The sequence below is a fragment of the Hyperolius riggenbachi genome, chromosome 1, assembly GCF_040937935.1.
Source record: "Hyperolius riggenbachi isolate aHypRig1 chromosome 1, aHypRig1.pri, whole genome shotgun sequence".
In the NCBI taxonomy this organism is placed as follows: Eukaryota; Metazoa; Chordata; class Amphibia; order Anura; family Hyperoliidae; genus Hyperolius; species Hyperolius riggenbachi.
Genome location: NC_090646.1, coordinates 256,024,679 through 256,043,594, shown reverse-complemented (window position 1 = coordinate 256,043,594; position 18,916 = coordinate 256,024,679). Strand labels below are relative to the sequence as shown.

Here is an 18,916-nt window from a genome sequence, read left to right as displayed (position 1 = left end):
CCCACAGACCCTGCAGGAGGCAAGCCTTTGTATGATTACCAGCTTGCCCACTTCAGCGATTTCAGGGAATTTTTTTTAAAGGTACAGGAGTCTCAGGGGGGGTTCCATACATCCGGAACCCCCGTCTAAATACGCCAGTGGAACAGGTAAGTAGCAAACATCCTGTCAAGACCCACTTTGGATGTTCTGTTGTAATTAGTGTGGACCTGAACTCAGAACTTCCTCTCTGCTCTAAAAGATACGCAACAACATAATAACCTTTAAAGAAAAAGCATTTCTTTGTTACAGCTGATACAAATCCTGCAATAAATAGACAGTGTGTCTAATTCCTACTTTCATGGAAGCAAATATATTAACATCTTGTGCTTTAAAATAAGCTTATATGCTGTGGCAGTCAGGTGACACAGGGAAGATATCAAATTTGTGATTAGACACAGATGTGGAAGAATTCAAAAGGCTCTCTAAATACATACAGGGTGCATTTCTCTGTTTTCCTTCTTTCCTGTGCAAGAGTTCAGCTCCACTTTAAAGCATCTGAATGACATTTATTTATATTTGCTGAAAAATCTACGTATCTCTTTTAAATGCTGAATGTACATATGGTGGTGTGCTCTAACATACTGACAGTATACAGGAACAAAGTCTGAAGAAGGTTTATTAGCAGAACGATTACTCTTTTTCTTTTAAGCAAATAAATGGTATCATCCTGATTCAAAACTCTCTGCTTTTGCTGATGGCTAAGATGGTACAATGTTCTACTGCTACAGGAAAGCAGAAGGATGCCAAACCAAACACACTAGCATAGAGGTAGTAACAACTCAGGTGACAGTGACAGTTTAGCAATGAAAGGGAAGCATACAGCATTTTTATTCCAGGCTGCAGCAGTTCTCATAGATGGTCGGACTCGGAGCTGAAGAACAGAAAATAAGTCAGGAAAGAGTTAACTTAAGCAGAGACGAGATCACTGGCTAGGAAGAAAAAAAAGCAATAAATTAGGCCTAGATAAGAAAGTGTAATTTACAACTGCTGGGGTCAGTGTCACAGCTGCAAAAAAGAAGGCAAAGAAACTAGCAGAAATGTTTGTGAATGCCTGCATTAGAACTCAGCGGAACTTAGTTTTATCTGCTTTGTAATGTAAATTCCTTGTATTTCTCACATCCACTTGTACTGTATGTCGATCATAATTGGATCATCAGGTGACAGCTATGATTGATCCTGATTGTTATAACACATCAGGAAGTGAGAGGTGCAGGGATTGGGGAACTCTGGAATTCATCTATTCGTGCAGAGCAGGGCGCTGGCTGGCTGCGCTGCGGGAACAGAGGAGATGATTTACTTTGACATATGACCTCTTCTCTCTCCAAGTCATGCCGCCCTTCTGATCTTATCTGATTTTATCGCCCTAGGCCATAGCCTTTATGGCCTTTGCAGAAATCCGGGCCTGCCTCTGATGCACATGCATGTCGCCAGCTGTGGCTAAAAGACTATGGCCCTTTATCAATTCTTTTCTCATAAGTTTTCTCCTAGCTGATATTTTCACACCTTATCAATAAAATACCCTTTAAGCCACCAGCAAGCAAGAAAATACTCAGAATAATTTTGTAGGGTATTTTCATTAACTATTTGGTTCTTTTTCTATTGCAGAGTGCTGCAAAAATATTTTAAACAGGAGATAAAAAATTATCTTTTAGTAGAAAAAGTGAACTAAATAAGGGCCGCGGGACAAATATGCAGGCGCGGAGCTAGGGGGGGTCGGAGTAGGACAGGTGCCCCGGGGCGCCGGGTCCCTGAGGGCGCCCAGCTGAGCTACAGGGTTTTTTTTTTTTTTGGGAGGGGGAGCAGCGCAGAGTAGAGGGAGAGCTGTGAGCAGCGGTGGAGAAGGGGGGCCATCTCCCCCTCCTTCTCTCACCTTAGGTGCTCTCCCTCCCTCGCTCTCCCCTCCACAACTAATGTTCGTCCGGGTGGCTGGCAACGGCGGGCGGGACTTACCTCCGTCTCGCTCCAGCGCCGGAAGTTCGGGTCCTGCAGCCGCTGCTCTGGTCTGGACTAGACCAGAGAGTAGCGGCAGATCCATCCGGCGCTGCGACGAGACGCAGGTAAGTCCCACCCTCCGCTGCCAGCCACCCGGACGAACATTAGTTGTGGAGGGGACAGCGAGGGAGGGAGAGCACCTGAGGTGAGAGAAGGAGGGGGGAGATGGCCCCCCCTTCTCCACCGCTGCTCACAGCTCTCCCTCCACTGCGCTGCTCCCTTCATGCTGGGACACACACCTGACTACCTATTCTGGGGACATATACCCCCTGGCTACATATACTGGGCGCATATATACCCCCTGACTACATATACTGGGGACATATACCTACTGCCTACATATACTGGGGACATATACCCCCTGCCTACATATACTGGGGACATATACCCCCTGCCTACATATACTGGGGACATATACCCCCTGCCTACATATACTGGGGACATATACCCCCTGCCTACATATACTGGGGACATATACCCCCTGCCTACATATACTGGGGACATATACCCCCTGCCTACATATACTGGGGACATATACCCCCTGCCTACATATACTGGGGACATATACCCCCTGCCTACATATACTGGGGACATATACCCCCTGCCTACATATACTGGGACATATACCCCCTGCCTACATATACTGGGCGCATATACCCCCTGGCTACATATACTGGGCGCATATACCCCCTGGCTACATATACTTGGCGCATATACACCCTGGCTACATATACTGGGGACATATACCTCCTGCCTACATATACTGGGGACATATACCCCCTGCCTACATATACTGGGGACATATACCCCCTGCCTACATATACTGGGGACATATACCCCCTGCCTACATATACTGGGGACATATACCCCCTGCCTACATATACTGGGACATATACCCCCTGCCTACATATACTGGGCGCATATACCCCCTGACTACATATACTGGGCGCATATACCCCCTGGCTACATATACTGGGGACATATACCCCCTGCCTACATATACTGGGGACATATACCCCCTGCCTACATATACTGGGGACATATACCCCCTGCCTACATATACTGGGGACATATACCCCCTGCCTACATATACTGGGGACATATACCCCTGCCTACATATACTGGGACATATACCCCTGCCTACATATACTGGGACATATACCCCCTGCCTACATATACTGGGACATATACCCCCTGCCTACATATACTGGGCGCATATACCCCTTGCCTACATATACTGGGGACATATACCCCCTGCCTACATATACTGGGGACATATACCCCCTGCCTACATATACTGGGGACATATACCCCTGCCTACATATACTGGGACATATACCCCCTGCCTACATATACTGGGTGCATATACCCCCTGACTACATATACTGGGCGCATATACCCCCTGGCTACATATACTGGGCGCATATACCCCCTTCCTACATATACTGGGGACATATACCCCCTGCCTACATATACTGGGGACATATACCCCTTGCCTACATATACTGGGGACATATACCCCCTGCCTACATATACTGGGACATATACCCCCTGACTACATATACTGGGACATATACCCCCTGGCTACATATACTGGGGACATATACCCCCTGCCTACGTATACTGGGGACATATACCCCCTGCCTACATATACTGGGCACATATACCCCCTGACTACACATACTGGACACATATACACCTGGCTACATATACTGGGCACACATACCCCTGGCTACCTGTTCTGTGGACATCTCTACCCCTGGCTACCTGTTCTGGGGACATCTATACCGCTGGCCACCTATTCTGGGGACATCTATACTGCTGCCCACCTATTCTGGGGACACCTATAGACCTGGGGCTACCTATTTTTAGGGAACCACTGCTGTCGGATTGAGTGTATTTTGGGGAACTGCTGCCAGGTGAGAGGTGTCTACCAAATTAAGGGGGCATTCTGCCTATTTATGTGAAATGCTGTCTATTTATGTGCCTCATGACTGCTGAATTTGTCTTGTTGGGGGCCTCATGGTTACTGAATTTGTCTTGTTGGGGGCCTCATGATTTGTTGGGGGCCTCAAGATCGCTGAATTTGTCTTGTTGGGGGGCCTCAAGATCGCTGAATTTGTCTTGTTGGGGGCCTCATGATTGCTGAATTTGTCTTGTTGGGGGCCTCATGAGCTGAATTTGTCTTGTTGGGGGCCTCATGATTGCTGAATTTGTCTTGTTGGGGGCCTCATGATTGCTAAATTTGTCTTGTTGGGGGCCTTATGATTGCTGAGTTGGTCATGTTGGGGGCCTCATGATTGCTGAATTTGTCTTGATGGGGAGGGGGGGGGGGGCTCATGATTGCTGAATTTGTCTTGGAACATGCTGGAAGGTACATACTGAGGGAGGGTGGATGAGCGTGAGCCTGCTAACTTCCTGTACATTTGGCTCCACCCATAACCACACCCACATTTATTATATGGTCACGCCCCTTTTTTGCCGCGGCAGCCTTCCCCTTAGGGGGCGCATTAATAGTCTTTGTCCCCGGGCGCTGAAAGCCCTAGCTACGCCTCTGCAAATATGATGTTGTGGAAATACATTAGATGTCTGATGAACGTAAAATTGCAATCCTGCACGACGCATGCAAATTCTGTTAATTGTGAATTCTTGCAATTTCCCACTAAATCACTATTTTTTATGCTGCCACCAAACAGTTAACAAGATACTAGATTACAGGTGAAACTATATTTCCAATAACACAGCAGTCTTTTTTGCAGAGCTAAATATACTTACTGGAGATGCAGTCACTTTGGCAAGGAGGCAGAACCAAATTAGAGTAATTTTCATGTTATTCCTATAGACAAAACACAGTAATTGCTGGTTATCTTGTTATGTACACAATGGTTAGGTGTTTTACAATTGCAGCTTATAATAGTCAATTTCCCTTTTCAAATGTTACTAATCGTGCAATACACTGTAGTATAACATTGACATCTTGTGGCCATTATGGTTATTGCATTGTCTTATGGACCACATTCACTGGTCCATAAGGAATTGCAATATAATTTACAGGCTAACACAATAGTATATGTGATGTAGAAAAAGATATGTTAGTAGGTAATATATTGATAATTTTCTATGCTCCTTTTCCAACTTAATTAATTTTCTTTAAGTTCTGATGATTGAGCATCATTTTCCCCCAAAAAATATTTCACAAGAGAATTATGGATAACCGTCTTAAATGCCTTACCTACCTGTAGTGCAGATGCACTTGTTCTTATATTCTCGGAGTTACTTAGCTGGAACTAATATGCAGATCTAGAAAATGTGAGGAAAGTGAAAACATAAATATGGCATCCTCCACAATTCTCGTAATTTGTTTAGTTTAAACTAGAATTAGTGAGGGTACACTATACACTTGTCTACTAATTTTTTATGGTCCATATCATTATCCTACCTGTTTTTGTTTTGGAATAATGCCACTTCTATATAAATTACAATTTTATTTTTTGTACACAACATTCTGCTGCATCTTTACACCCTCACCCTGAGAGCTATGTAACCTAGAAACTGCCATGCCTAGGGGCCTGGCTGCCCCCTAAGACTGGGTCTTTACTTTACCTTACTAAATAGGCCAGATTGCATGGTATGCCAATGGTAATACCTTGCCTTGGATTCCATTTTGCCTTAATCTGTCTCTTTGGACTACCCGAGATAACGTTCCCCAGACTAGGAATAGTTGATCGCAACAGATTTATAACCAGGTACCTTCTGTAAAAATGTTGAGGACTACAGAATACAAACACAGTGGTAGGCTGCAAGGGGAAACACACAGAAACAATAATCTGTAATGTCATTAATGGGGGTTATAACTTCATCTGTCTCTGCTTTGTGTGAGAATCCCATACCTGAGCATAGGGTACCAACTATCAAACACCACTGCATCACAGCAGAACAGCCACAGGCTCTACTCCCCTGATGACAAGGACAACATCAGACTCTACTGTATCACAATCAACAATTGCTATCACAATTCTCTCTCACTGGACATTTTTTCATGTTTGTACTGACTTGGGACTGAAGTGTAGGCTCCACTCTTGTCACTGCTAGAGATGGCCCGAACCTCCGATTTTCGGTTCGCGAACCTCGAATTTGAACTTACGAAAAAGTTCGCGAACCTGCAAACTTTGCAAACCACAATAGACTTCAATGGGCAGGCGAACTTGAAAAACTACAAACACTGTTTCTGGCCACAAAAGTGATGGAAAAGATGTTTCAAGGGCTCTAACATCTAGAGGGGGGCATGGAGGAGTGGCATACATGCCAAAAGTCCCAGGGAAAATTACAGATTTGACGCACAGCAGGGTTATAATCCCTAAAGGCAGAAATCATATTGCATTGCTAAATTGGAGGCCTAAAGTGCTTGAAAACATCTTGCGTGTGTCTACATGGATCAACGGGTAGTGTAAATAGTGTACTGCTTCACACTGACAGACCAAACTCCCTGTGTAATGCACTGCAAACAGCTGTTTGTGTAGTGATGGCCATGCTGGACTGGTGCGCACGATGGCGAGAGTGCAGGCGATGGCGGTTTTCAAGCCCATATGGTCGTCGGGCTGAGGTAGCTCAATGACAGAACAACAGTGATTGTCCAGCTGATTGAATTTGGTCTGCCCACAATGAAGCTACGACCTTATTATCTTGGGTGTGTCACCCCCCCAACACACTCATAAAGGTCATTGCTTCATTGTGATACGCAAGCCCCTTCACCGCGGCAAGGTAATGATCACGAAGGGGAATTGACACATGTACATGCCTTTTGTTTTGTTGTTGCAGCCGCAGTGCAGCCAAAAAAATTAGGCATGTACATGCACCAGAAAAAAATTATTATTATGTTTGATAGCAGCCACTACTAGCAGCACCTGCCATAAAAATTCAGGAATCCACCTGGAGTCCTGGACCCTGTTGGTGGTGGCGGAGAAGGCAGTCAAGGGCCTGCAGGCAGAGACGCTGTGTGGGGACTGACTTAGTCTTGGGGCAGGCAGCAGCGGCCGGCAGGCAGAGATGCTGCGTGGGGACTGACAGCAGCGGCCGGCAGGCAGAGATGCTGTGTGGGGACTGACTTAAGTTAGTTTAAGCAACAATTGTGGACAAGCACCATCTAAATTCCATTTTTTGCAGTAATTAAACAGAAAGGAATGTGCTAATTGGGCAATTTAAATCACACAAGAAAAAGAAGAAAGAACACCCAATATAAGCAGCACCAGACCATTTAATTGTATCTGAAAAAATCACAATCTGTACTGGGAATAGTAAACAATTCTAAAAACATCTAAAATCACCAATGGTGACTGCAGCGGTGTACATATAAATAGTTAATCCAAAGATCAGAGGTGTAAACAATTCCTCACAGAAAGCCTCAATATTATATAATAATAATCATTAATAGCATATCCCATGCCGTAATATAATTAACATAAGTCATAAAGCCCATGAGTAATACAAAAATTGGAGGACCAAAATGCCCATCTAAATATATTGCACAGTAAACCAAAATATATATCAAGTGAAAAAAGGACCAAATTGGTTGAATAGAAGTACAGTAAAAAAGTATTCAAGGAGATAACAGCATAAGTTTAAATAAACCATCACGATGACCGTGCAAATAAAGTAATGCAGGAGTGAAAGAGGAGGCTAGGGACTTACATGAGAGAGGCTGGAGGACCGTGTGTGCAACCGCCGCACGCCTTAATGCATCTCGCGGGTCCGACCCGTTTCAGGAAGAGGGTCGGAAGCGGGTCGGACCCGCGAGATGCATTAAGGCGTGCAGCGGTTGCACACACAGTCCTCCAGCCTCTCTCATTAATTTCTGTGCAATATATTTATATGGGCATTTTGGTCACCCATACTTATGAAATTTTTTTTTGTATTACTCATGGGCTTTATGACTTATGTTAATTATATTACGATATGGGATATGCTATTAATTATTATTATTATATATGTTTTTAGAATTGTTTAATATTCCCAATAAAGTTTGTGATTTTTTGATTGGTCTGGTGCTGCTTATATTGGGTGCTCTTTCTTCTGGGGACTGACTTAGTCTTGAGGCAGGCAGTCACACGGTGTGCAGGCAGAGATGCTGTGTGTGGGGACTGACTTAGTCTTCGGGCAGGCAGTAGCTCTCTGGGATCCATGCCTCATTCATTTTCATAAAGGTGAGGTACTGAACACTTTTTTGACCTGACTGCTAGTAGTATAAGACAAAGTGCACTTACACAGGTGCAAGGAGAAGGTATGCACTGACTGCTGCTATAATACAATTGTCCAGTCACACAGGTGCAGGGAAAAGGGCGTACGTTAAAAAGCGGCGCTGGGAAAAAAGGGCGCGGGGTTTTAAACGATAAGCATGGATAACGTTTAAAAATGTATTGTACTGTATTTCGTTTAAAATTAATGTTTTATAAAGTTATAAATCATTAAATAATGTGCATTAAATCGGCAATTGTAAAAACGTTAATCTTTCGTTTAAATAGTGAAACGTATAATAACGTTTAAAAAAAAATTACTAAGTAACCCTCCCTGTACCTACCCCTAACCCCTAGACCCCCCTGTTGATGCCTAAACCTAAGACCCCCCTGTTGGTGCCTAAACCTAAGACCCCCCTGTTGGTGCCTAAACCTAAGACCCCCCTGTTGGTGCCTAAACCTAAGACCCCCCTGTTGGTGCCTAAACCTAAGACCCCCTGTTGGTGCCTAAACCTAAGACCCCCCTGGTGGTGCCTAAACCTAAGACCCCCCCTGTTGGTGCCTAAACCTAAGACCCCCCTGTTGGTGCCTAAACCTAAGACCCCCCTGTTGGTGCCTAAACCTAAGACCCCCCTGTGCTAAGCATTAATAACATTTCAAAAACATATTGTGCGTTTTTTTCGTTTAAAAATAATGTAAAAAAAAAATTGTACTATTTTTCGTTTAAAAATAATGTTTGAAAAAAATATTGTACTGTTTTTCGTTTAAAAATAATATTAAAAAATGTATAAATCATTAAATAATGTGTAATCATGAGAAGCAGTAATAAAACATTAAGTCTCCGGGCGCCGCTTTTAAAACGTTATTTTTCTCCGGCGCCCTTTTTTCCTATCGGGCGCCCATTAAACGATATTTATTATGGGAGTGAATGGCGGCGCCCGATTTGTCCACTAGCCTCCTGCGCCCTTTTTTACTGTTACCGGGAAAAGGTATGCACTGACTGCTGCTATAATACAATTGTCCAGTCACACAGGTGCAGGGCCGGATTTGGACTTCCCTGTGCCCTAGGCCCGGTACCACCAACCGCCCCCCCCCCCCCCCCCCACACACACACACACACTCAATATCATTCTGTCCAACACCCTGACTATCGATCACTCGTTTGCAGGAGAAAATGCCTGTTTTAGTGACTCGTGTATACGTATGAATCTTTTCTCTCTGAAAAATGATGAATGATTGTTTTTCCTGTCAGAGCAGTCACTCCCTAATGCCTGGTATGCACCAGATAGATGGGTTGAATCGATTTTCCGATCATTTATACAAAGTCGAATAGAAAAATGATCAGAAATCAAATTGGACCTGTCAGAAATAATCGATTCGGCTGCTCTATCTTATGGGAAATTGCATGGTGTGTACCAGGCATGAAGTAGCAGAGCAGTTCATCTCCCTCACTGCTCTTATGTAATCACAGATCTGTTGCATTTATTTTATATTATTTATTGTACTGATTCTTTCACAGATTTTTTTGTTACTGTTTGCCAACACGGTACAAATATATGTTTTTTTTAATTCTCAGTATATGTTATTACTTTTGGTATAAAAAACAGAAAGTAACAATACAAAAGTATACAACAGTACATTTGCAATTATAATTATAGAGAAGTTGTCTATCTCATACTACTGCAGTAGTGCTGCCTTTAAAATGAGCCAGCAAGGGGTTAAGATTTAGTTTAGAAGGGGCTACCATAAATCTCTCTAAGGAAAAAAACCAAAAACCTTATCTTTCTGTTTAAGATTAAAGGCTCATACACACGGGGTACGGCCGTCGCCGCAACCACGTGGCACGCGTGTGTGTATGACGCGCGCGCCCCCAACCGTCGCCCGTCGGAGCTGTCGCCAGGCGATTGATATGCTCAATCGCCGGCTACAGCTGTCGCCGCAACTTCGAAGGAACTGTCACTAGTCCCGCGTGTGTATGCGGGCTAGCAACAGTAGACCTACACGAGTGAATGGAGCATCCGGCCGGGGGATGCTCCATTTACAAACAGCTTCCGCCGTGTCTCTGCCTTTCTGGCGAGATGTGCGGACAGCTGTCGCCGGCAGGGAGCTATCGCTCCCTGGTCGCGTGCGCGCATGCAACGGGGGACAATTGTTCCCCGTGTGTATGTAGCTTTACAATCCAGGGGGAGAGAGAAGGAATGGCTTAAGTCATTAATAGAGTCTGACCAGCAATACACTGTTTAGTCCAGCTTGAGTTGTAAAGTGGAAATAATTCTGTGAAATTGTTTACCTTACTGGATCAGAAATTGTGTCTACAACCAGAGTCACAGACTGCGCAGCAAGCACATTGCGATCCATGTTTCCGTACACCCCTGGCATTAAACTGAAGCTTGTATGTTCAGGAGATAGCACTGTCTCATCGCACACCAAGAAGTAAGGAAAATACACAGAGCTCTGGAATTCTGACTGTGTGTGCAGCAATGCAAGGCGGCTTTGGAGCAGGAGTAATGATTTATTTTGACATGCATCCTCTTATTTCTCTGAGGTCCTGCCGCCCTTTTATCCTTCTCATTTTTTACCGCCCTAGGCCGTGGCCTTTCCAGAAATCCGGCCCTGCACAGGTGCAGGGAAAAGGTATGCAGTGACTGCTGCTATAATACAATTGTGCAGTCACACAGGTGCAGTGAAAAGGTATTCACTGACTGCTGCTATAATACAATTGTGCAGTCACACAGGTGCTGGGAAAAAGTATGCACTGACTGCTACTATAATACAATTGTGCAGTCACACAGGTGCAGGGAAAAGCTATGCACTGACTGCTGCTATAATACAATTGTGCAGTCACAAAGGTGCAGGGAAAAGGTATGCACTGACTGGTGGTGGTATTGTATAATACAAAGTGCAGTCACACAGAGGCAGTGAAAGGTATGCACTGAATGTGCTGGGCCTGGCACAGTACAGCAATTAGCAAGGTCCAGCTGCGACAGACAGGGCTGTATATGCAGTGTCAGTGGCACACACACACACACGCACACAAAAAAAAACCACATCAGAAGAACATTAGCTCTCAAATGAGCTGTTTTGGGGTGCTTTTCATCAACAAATATCAGCAAGGAGCAAGCTAACAGACCTCCTAACTAACGCTTTCCCTACCTCTTCAATGTTTCTCCATTCTCTCACTAATACAGCAGCACACAAAGTGAGGACATGGCCGACGGGTGCTGCCTTTTATAAGGGGGGGAGGGGCTCCAGAAGGGAGTGCAGCCTGATTGGCTGCCATGTGTCTGCTGACTGTGATGTAGAGAGTCAAAGTTTAGCTCAATGATGTAGTATAGGGGGCGAGTCGTAATTCGATAAGTGTTCGCGGTTCACTGCGAACTCAAACCAGCTAAGTTTGCGCGAACAAGTTCTCCAGCGTACCGTTCGGGCCATCTCTAGTCACTGCTTCCCTGTCCCTGTACCCAGTCTGCTTCTGGTCATTTTGATGCCATAAACAAGACACCCATCACCACCTCCAAACCCATGCTGTTAGAGTATTGCACTACTATATTACAGTATCTATTCTGTTGTAATGCCTGGTACACACGACGCAATTTCCCATCAGATAGATGTGTAGAATTGATCATTTCCAGCATGGCCGATCATTAGGTTTCAAATAACTTTGGTTCAACTTTTTATTAAATGATCTTATGTTTTCAAATGTACATTGAAAGATTAAAATTAGAATTTAGACTTCTTGTTAAGGTATACATAGTGTTCTTTCTTTAACCACTTGAGGACCGTGGGCTTTACCCCCCTTAAAGGGGAACTTCAGCCTAAACAAACATACTGTCATTAAGTTACATTAGTTATGTTAATTAGAATAGATAGGTAATATAATCTCTTACTTACCCTGTTTTAAAAGAACAGGCAAATGTTTGTGATTCATGGGGGCTGCCATCTTTGTCATGGGGGCAGACATCTTTTTGGTTGAAAGGAGGTGACAAGGAGCAGGAGACACAGTTCCAACTGTCCTGTGTCCTGATAACCTCTCCCAGCTGCACACGCTGGGCTTCAAATGTCAAATTAAAAATGTAAAAAAAAAAAAAAATTGCACCAAAACAGAAGAACGAGAGCAACAACATCAGAAATCCCATCATGCTTTGCACAGCATCAGGGGAAAAAAGCCCGGGCAGTTTTCTTCTGTGCAGCTAAAAATGAGGCTTGTATAAGAGAAACAAAGTTCTGATGCTGTGAAACTGTTAAAGCAGGCATGGGCAAACTTGGCCCTCCAGCTGTTAAGGAACTACAAGTCCCACAATGCATTGCAGGAGTCTGACAGCCACAGTCATGACTTCTAAAGGCAAATGCATTGTGGGACTTGTAGTTCCTTAACAGCTGGAGGGCCGAGTTTGCCCATGCCTGTGTTAAAGAAACACCAAGCCTTTTCAGTGCTGCTGAGTCGGTTTTTAGCCCGGAGGTTCACTTTAAGGACCAGGCACTTTTTTTCCATTCAGACCACTGCAGCTTTCACGGTTCATTGCTCATACAACCTACCACCTAAATGAATTTTGGCTCCTTTTCTTGTCACTAGTAAAGCTTTCTTTTGGTGCTATTTGATTGCTGCTGCGATTTTTACTTTTTATTATATTCATCAAAAAAGACATGAATTTTGTCAAAAAAATGATTTTTTTAACTTTCTGTGCTGACATTTTTCAAATAAAGTAAAATTTCTGTATACATGCAGCACGAAAAATGTGGACAAACATGTTTTTGATAAAAAAAAACCCATTCAGCCTATATTTATTGGTTTGGGTAAAAGTTATAGCGTTTACAAACTATTGTGCAAAAAGTGAATTTTCCCATTTTCCAGCATCTCTGACTTTTCTGACCACCTGACATGTTTCGTGAGGGGCTAGAATTCCAGGATAGTATAAATACCCCCCAAATGACCCCATTTTGGAAAGAAGACATCCCAAAGTATTCACTGAGAGGCATAATGAGTTCATAGAAGATATTATTTTTTGTCACAAGTAAGTGGAAAATGACACTTTGTGACAAAAAAAAAAAGTTTCCATTTCTTCTAACTTGCGACAAAAAAAAAAATGAAATCTGCCACTGCCACGGACTCACCATGCCCCTATCTGAATACCTTGAAGTGTCTACTTTGCAAAATGGGGTCATTTGTGGGGTGTGTTTACTGTCCTGACATTTTGGGGGGGTGCTAAATTGTAAGCACCCCTGTAAAGCCTAAAGGTGCTCATTGGACTTTGGGCCCCTTAGCGCAGTTAGGCTGCAAAAAAGTGCCACACATGTGGTATTGCCGTACTCAGGAGAAGTATTATAATGTGTTTTGGGGTGTATTTTTACACATACCCATGCTGGGTGGGAGAAATATGTCTATAAATGACAATTGTTTGATTTTTTTTTACACACAATTGTCCATTTACAGAGAGATTTCTCCCACTCAGCATGGGTATGTGTAAAAATACACACCAAAACACATTATACTACTTCTCCTGAGTACGGTGATACCACATGTGTGGCACTCTTTTGCACCTTAACTGCGCTAAGGGGCCCAAAGTCCAATGAGTACCTTTAGGATTTCACAGGTCCTTTTTGTTTCAAGACTACTCCTCACGGTTTAGGGCCCCTAAAATGCCAGGGCAGTATAGGAACCCCACTAATGACCCCATTTTAGAAAGAAGACACCCCAAGGTATTCCGTTAGGAGTATGGTGAGTTCATAGAAGATTTTATTTTTTGTCACAAGTTAGCGTAAATTGATTTTAATTGTTTTTTTTCACAAAGTGTCATTTTCCGCTAACTTGTGACAAAAAATAAAATCTTCTATGAACTCACCATACTCCTAACGGAATACCTTTGGGTGTCTTCTTTCTAGAATGGGGTCATTTGTGGGGTTCCTATACTGCCCTGGCATTTTAAGGGGCCCTAAACCGTGAGGAGTAGTCTTGAAACCAAATGTCGCAAAATGACCTGTAAAATCCTAAAGGTACTCATTTGACTTTGGGCCCCTTAGTGTACTTAGGGTGTAAAAAAGTGCCACACATGTGGTACCGCTGTACTCAGGAGAAGTAGTATAATGTGTTTTGGGGTGTATTTTTACACATACCCATGCTGGGTGGGAGAAATATCTCTGTAAATGACAATTGTTTGATTTTTTTACACACAATTGTCCATTTACAGAGAGATTTCTCCCACCCAGCATGGGTATGTGTAAAAATACACCCCAAAACACATTATACTACTTTTCCTGAGTACGGCAGTACCACATGTGTGACACTTTTTTGCAGCCTAGCTGCGCTAAGGGGCCCAATGTCCTATTCACAGGTCATTTTGAGGCATTTGTTTTCTAGACTACTCCTCACGGTTTAGGGCCCCTAAAATGCCAGGGCAGTATAGGAACCCCACAAGTGACCCCATTTTAGAAAGAAGACACCCCAAGGTATTCTGTTAGGTGTATGGCGAGTTCATAGAAGATTTTATTTTTTGTCACAAGTTAGTGAAAAATGACACTTTGTGAAAAAAAACCAATAAAAATCAATTTCCGCTAACTTTTGACAAAAAATAAAATCTTCTATGAACTTGTCATACACCTAACAGAATACCTTGGGGTGTCTTTTTTTCTAAAATGGAGTCACTTGTGGGGTTCCTATACCGCCCTGGCATTTTACGGGCGCAAAACCGTGAGTAGTCTGGAAACCAAATGTCTCAAAATGACTGCTCAGGGGTATAAGCATCTGCAAATTTTGATGACAGGTGGTCTATGAGGGGGTGAATTTTGTGGAACCGGTCATAAGCAGGGTGGCCTTTTAGATGACAGGTTGTATTGGGCCTGATCTGATGGATAGGAGTGCTAGGGGGGTGACAGGAGGTGATTGATGGGTGTCTCAGGGGGCGGTTAGAGGGGAAAATAGATGCAATCAATGCACTGGGGAGGTGATCGGAAGGGGGTCTGAAGGGGATCTGAGGGTTTGGCCGAGTGATCAGGAGCCCACATGGGGCAAATTAGGGCCTGATCTGATGGATAGGTGTGCTAGGGGGTGACAGGAGGGGATTGATGGGTGTCTCAAGGTGTGATTAGAGGGGGGAATAGATGCAAGCAATGCACTGGTGAGGTGATCAGGGCTGGGGTCTGAGGGCGTTCTGAGGGTGTGGGCGGGTGATTGAGTGCCCTAGGGGCAGATAGGGGTCTAATCTGATAAGTAGCAGTGACAGGGGGTGATTGATGGGTAATTAGTGGGTGTTTAGGGTAGAGAACAGATGTAAACACTGCACTTGGGAGGTGATCGGACGTCGGATCTGCGGGCGATCTATTGGTGTGGGTGGGTGATCAGATTGCCCGCAAGGGGCAGGTTAGGGGCTGATTGATGGGTGGCAGTGACAGGGGGTGATTGATGGGTGGCAGTGACAGGGGGTGATTGATGGGTGATTGACAGGTGATTGACAGGTGATCAGTGGGTTATTACAGGGAAGAACAGATGTAAATATTGCACTGGCGAATTGATAAGGGGGGAGGGGGGGGGTCTGAGGGCAATCTGAGCGTGTAGACGGATGGCAGATTAGGGTCTGATCTGATGGGTAACAGTGACAGGTGGTGATAGGGGGTGATTGATGGGTAATTAGTGGGTAATTAGTGGGTGTTTAGGGTAGAGAACAGATGTAAACACTGCACTTGGGAGGTGATCTGACGTCGGATCTGCGGGCGATCTATTGGTGTGGGTGGGTGATCAGATTGCCCGCAAGGGGCAGGTTAGGGGCTGATTGATGGGTGGCAGTGACAGGGCGTGATTGATGGGTGATTGATGGGTGATTGACAGGTGATTGATAGGTGATTGACAGGTGATTGACAGGTGATCAGGGGGATAGATGCATACAGTACACAGGGGGGGGGGGGGGGGTCTGGGGAGGGGGGGTCTGGGGAGAATCTGAGGGGTGGGGGGGGTGATCAGGAGGGAGCAGGGGGCAGTTTAGGGAATAAAAAAAAATAGCGTTGACAGATAGTGACAGGGAGTGATTGATGGGTGATTAGGGGGTTGATTGGGTGCAAACAGTGGTCTGAGGGGTGGGCAGGGGGGGGGGTCTGAGGGGTGCTGTGGGCGATCAGGGGGCAGGGGGGTGAAATCAGTGTGCTTGGGTGCAGACTAGGGTGGTTGCAGCCTGCCCTGGTGGTCCCTCGGACACTGGGACCACCAGGGCAGGAGGCAGCCTGTATAATACACTTTGTATACATTACAAAGTGTATTATACACTTTGTATGCGGCGATCCGGGTGCTAGTAACCCGCCGGCGCTTCTGAACGGCCGGCGGGTTACAGCGCGAGGGGGGCGTAGCCAGTCCCCGGCGGAGGATCGCGTCACGGATGACGCGATCGCTCCGCCCATGCCTCTACAAGGACTGCCACCTCTGGGCATGAGCTGGTCCTTGTGGGATCCACTTTCCGGCCGCCCCTGTGCAGTGGGCGGTCGGTAAGTGGTTAATAAAATACGATAAATGAATAAAGCCGCATAATAAAAAATGAATTCTATAACAGGCTATTCTTTTCTGAATATCAGGTAATCAATAATATTAATCAATAATCAGGTTAATCAGTTTAGATGTTAACAAATTACTGGGCTGACTAGATGTTAAAGTGTATCCAGTGAATTTTCCCTAATACCCATAACACAGTGTTTTTCCCCTTCCGTCATGTAACCATAAGCTGTGTATATTTCCATTAAGAATAGCTCGTCACTTGTCATGGTATTGTGACACTCCCTCTGGCAGGTGCACCCTAAGCAACTGACTACTTTGAATATATTAAAAATTGTCCTGTTTGTAGTACCATACAACACTGTCTTCCTTTCCCTAGCAACAAACAGCAGGCTGACATACTGTTTTATGACCCCTCATCCCACATTGCATGCACAGAGTTTTAGAGTGGGAGAACTAGTAAATATGTACATTAAAATAAAAATACAACATAAATAATTTAACACACTAGCTACAGTATATGACAGTAGCAGTACTGCAATAAACAATAGTATCTTGTTTTCCCCTATAAAAAAAAAAAAATATTTCTGCAATGGGTGAAATCATTAAATCTTCTGATTTGGATTATTCTCTTAATTGGCAGTGATACTTTATCTTGATATTGTAAAGCTAACAATGCACAGGTGATTAATAACAGCCCAAGTTGGATAGCAATCCATTACTAACTGATCAGTAATGGATTGGGTAGTAGTAACTGGACTCAGTGTTTACAAATCCTTTATGGAAAAAAGCAAAATCAAATAATTTCGAAGTGGGCACAACTAATACTTCAATATCCTCCACAGGCACAAAAGAACAGCACAGGTGTCATATGGTAGTTACAAAGGTCACATGATCATTTTTTTGCCACCCAATATATAGTATAACCCAGTTCATTAAGGGCCAATGCCATTTTAGCCCTGTATGCTGTATTGTGTCACAGATGCACACCAAATATTGTTCCCAGGATTAAACAAAGTAATATACAATATTTAAAAACAGCATATGACTATAAAAGGGTGAAGAAATATGAATGAAATTCTTTACCTGATTGGTATTATCTGTCCTCCCACTGACGAATTTGTAGACTAGTTCTCCCTTATTTCACAAATATAAACTTAGTGACAACCAATCAAATGATTGTGTTTGACAAGTCTGTGTCACCAGCACCAGGAAACTATGACTACATTATTCTAAACTGCAATAATTCTGTGGTGGGAACAATTAGCAAAGCTGATTACCACATTGCGCAACAACCAATGTTGTCTCCAGCCTGAAAGGAGTGATTGAAGTATTTTTACATTTTCTGTTCTGCTAATGACTAGTGAGAGTGTTTTTCCAATATGTAAGAAACTTGGAGACACTGCAAAGTGAGTTTAGCTGAGCATTACAAGAGACACTAACCACGGTTATACATAGATAGAAAGATACCTGTGGTCTACTCTAGATAACCACAGAACAATGGAAACATAAGCAGGGTGGGATTTAGATGTGTGTATTGGCCAATCAAGTTTGAGATTAGTCTCAGTTCCTGCACCATGTGCCATATTTTTTTAATTAAGGCTTCGTGTGCTGCGTTGCGTTAGTAACTGATTTCATATGGCTTCCCAGATCTACAGATCATTTCCTGCAACTGCAAAAAATTAAGTCTGGCTCGAAACACAATGTGAAGGGCAGAGGCGTAGCTAGGGTTTCCAGCGCCCGGGGACAAAGACTATTAATGCGCCCTGTAAGGTCAAAAAAGGGGCATCGGCATGGTAATGGGTGGGGCCAAATATACATGACCTTAGCAGTGGTGTAAAAGGTCTGGCAGGGAAGTTTGAGCTCTGCCATAGTGTTTCCCCCCAAAATACATGTAATCTGACAGCATTTCACCAAAAATACATGTAATTTGTCAGAGGTTCCTCCAAAATACAGATATTTGACAATGGTTGCCCCAAAATAGACACAATCTGGCAGCAGTGGTTCCCCCAACATACATATAATCTGGCAGCTGTTCCCCAAAATACACTTAATCTGGCAGCAGCGGTTCCCCAAAAATACAGTTAATCTGGCAGCAGTTTCCCCAAAATAGGTTCCCCCAGTATAGGTAACCAGGTCTATAGGTGTCCCCAGTGGTAGTAACCAGGTAAATAAATAAAAAAAA

General features: G+C 44.0%; 1 protein-coding gene across 1 annotated transcript in view; it reads right to left on the bottom strand.

Moving 5' to 3' along the window:
* Positions 1 to 17,929, bottom strand: part of LOC137547633 (mucin-22-like) — a 37,031-nt gene extending 19,102 nt beyond the window's left edge. Inside the window, exons 1-3 of the mRNA XM_068271107.1 lie at positions 17,818 to 17,929; positions 5,268 to 5,331; positions 4,807 to 4,867 (exon numbers count right to left, since the gene is read on the bottom strand). Coding sequence (XP_068127208.1) covers positions 4,807 to 4,860 — 54 coding nt within the window. The 5' untranslated portion in view covers positions 4,861 to 4,867; positions 5,268 to 5,331; positions 17,818 to 17,929. The remainder of the gene's footprint in view (positions 1 to 4,806; positions 4,868 to 5,267; positions 5,332 to 17,817) is intronic.
* Positions 17,930 to 18,916: the final 987 nt, after the last annotated feature.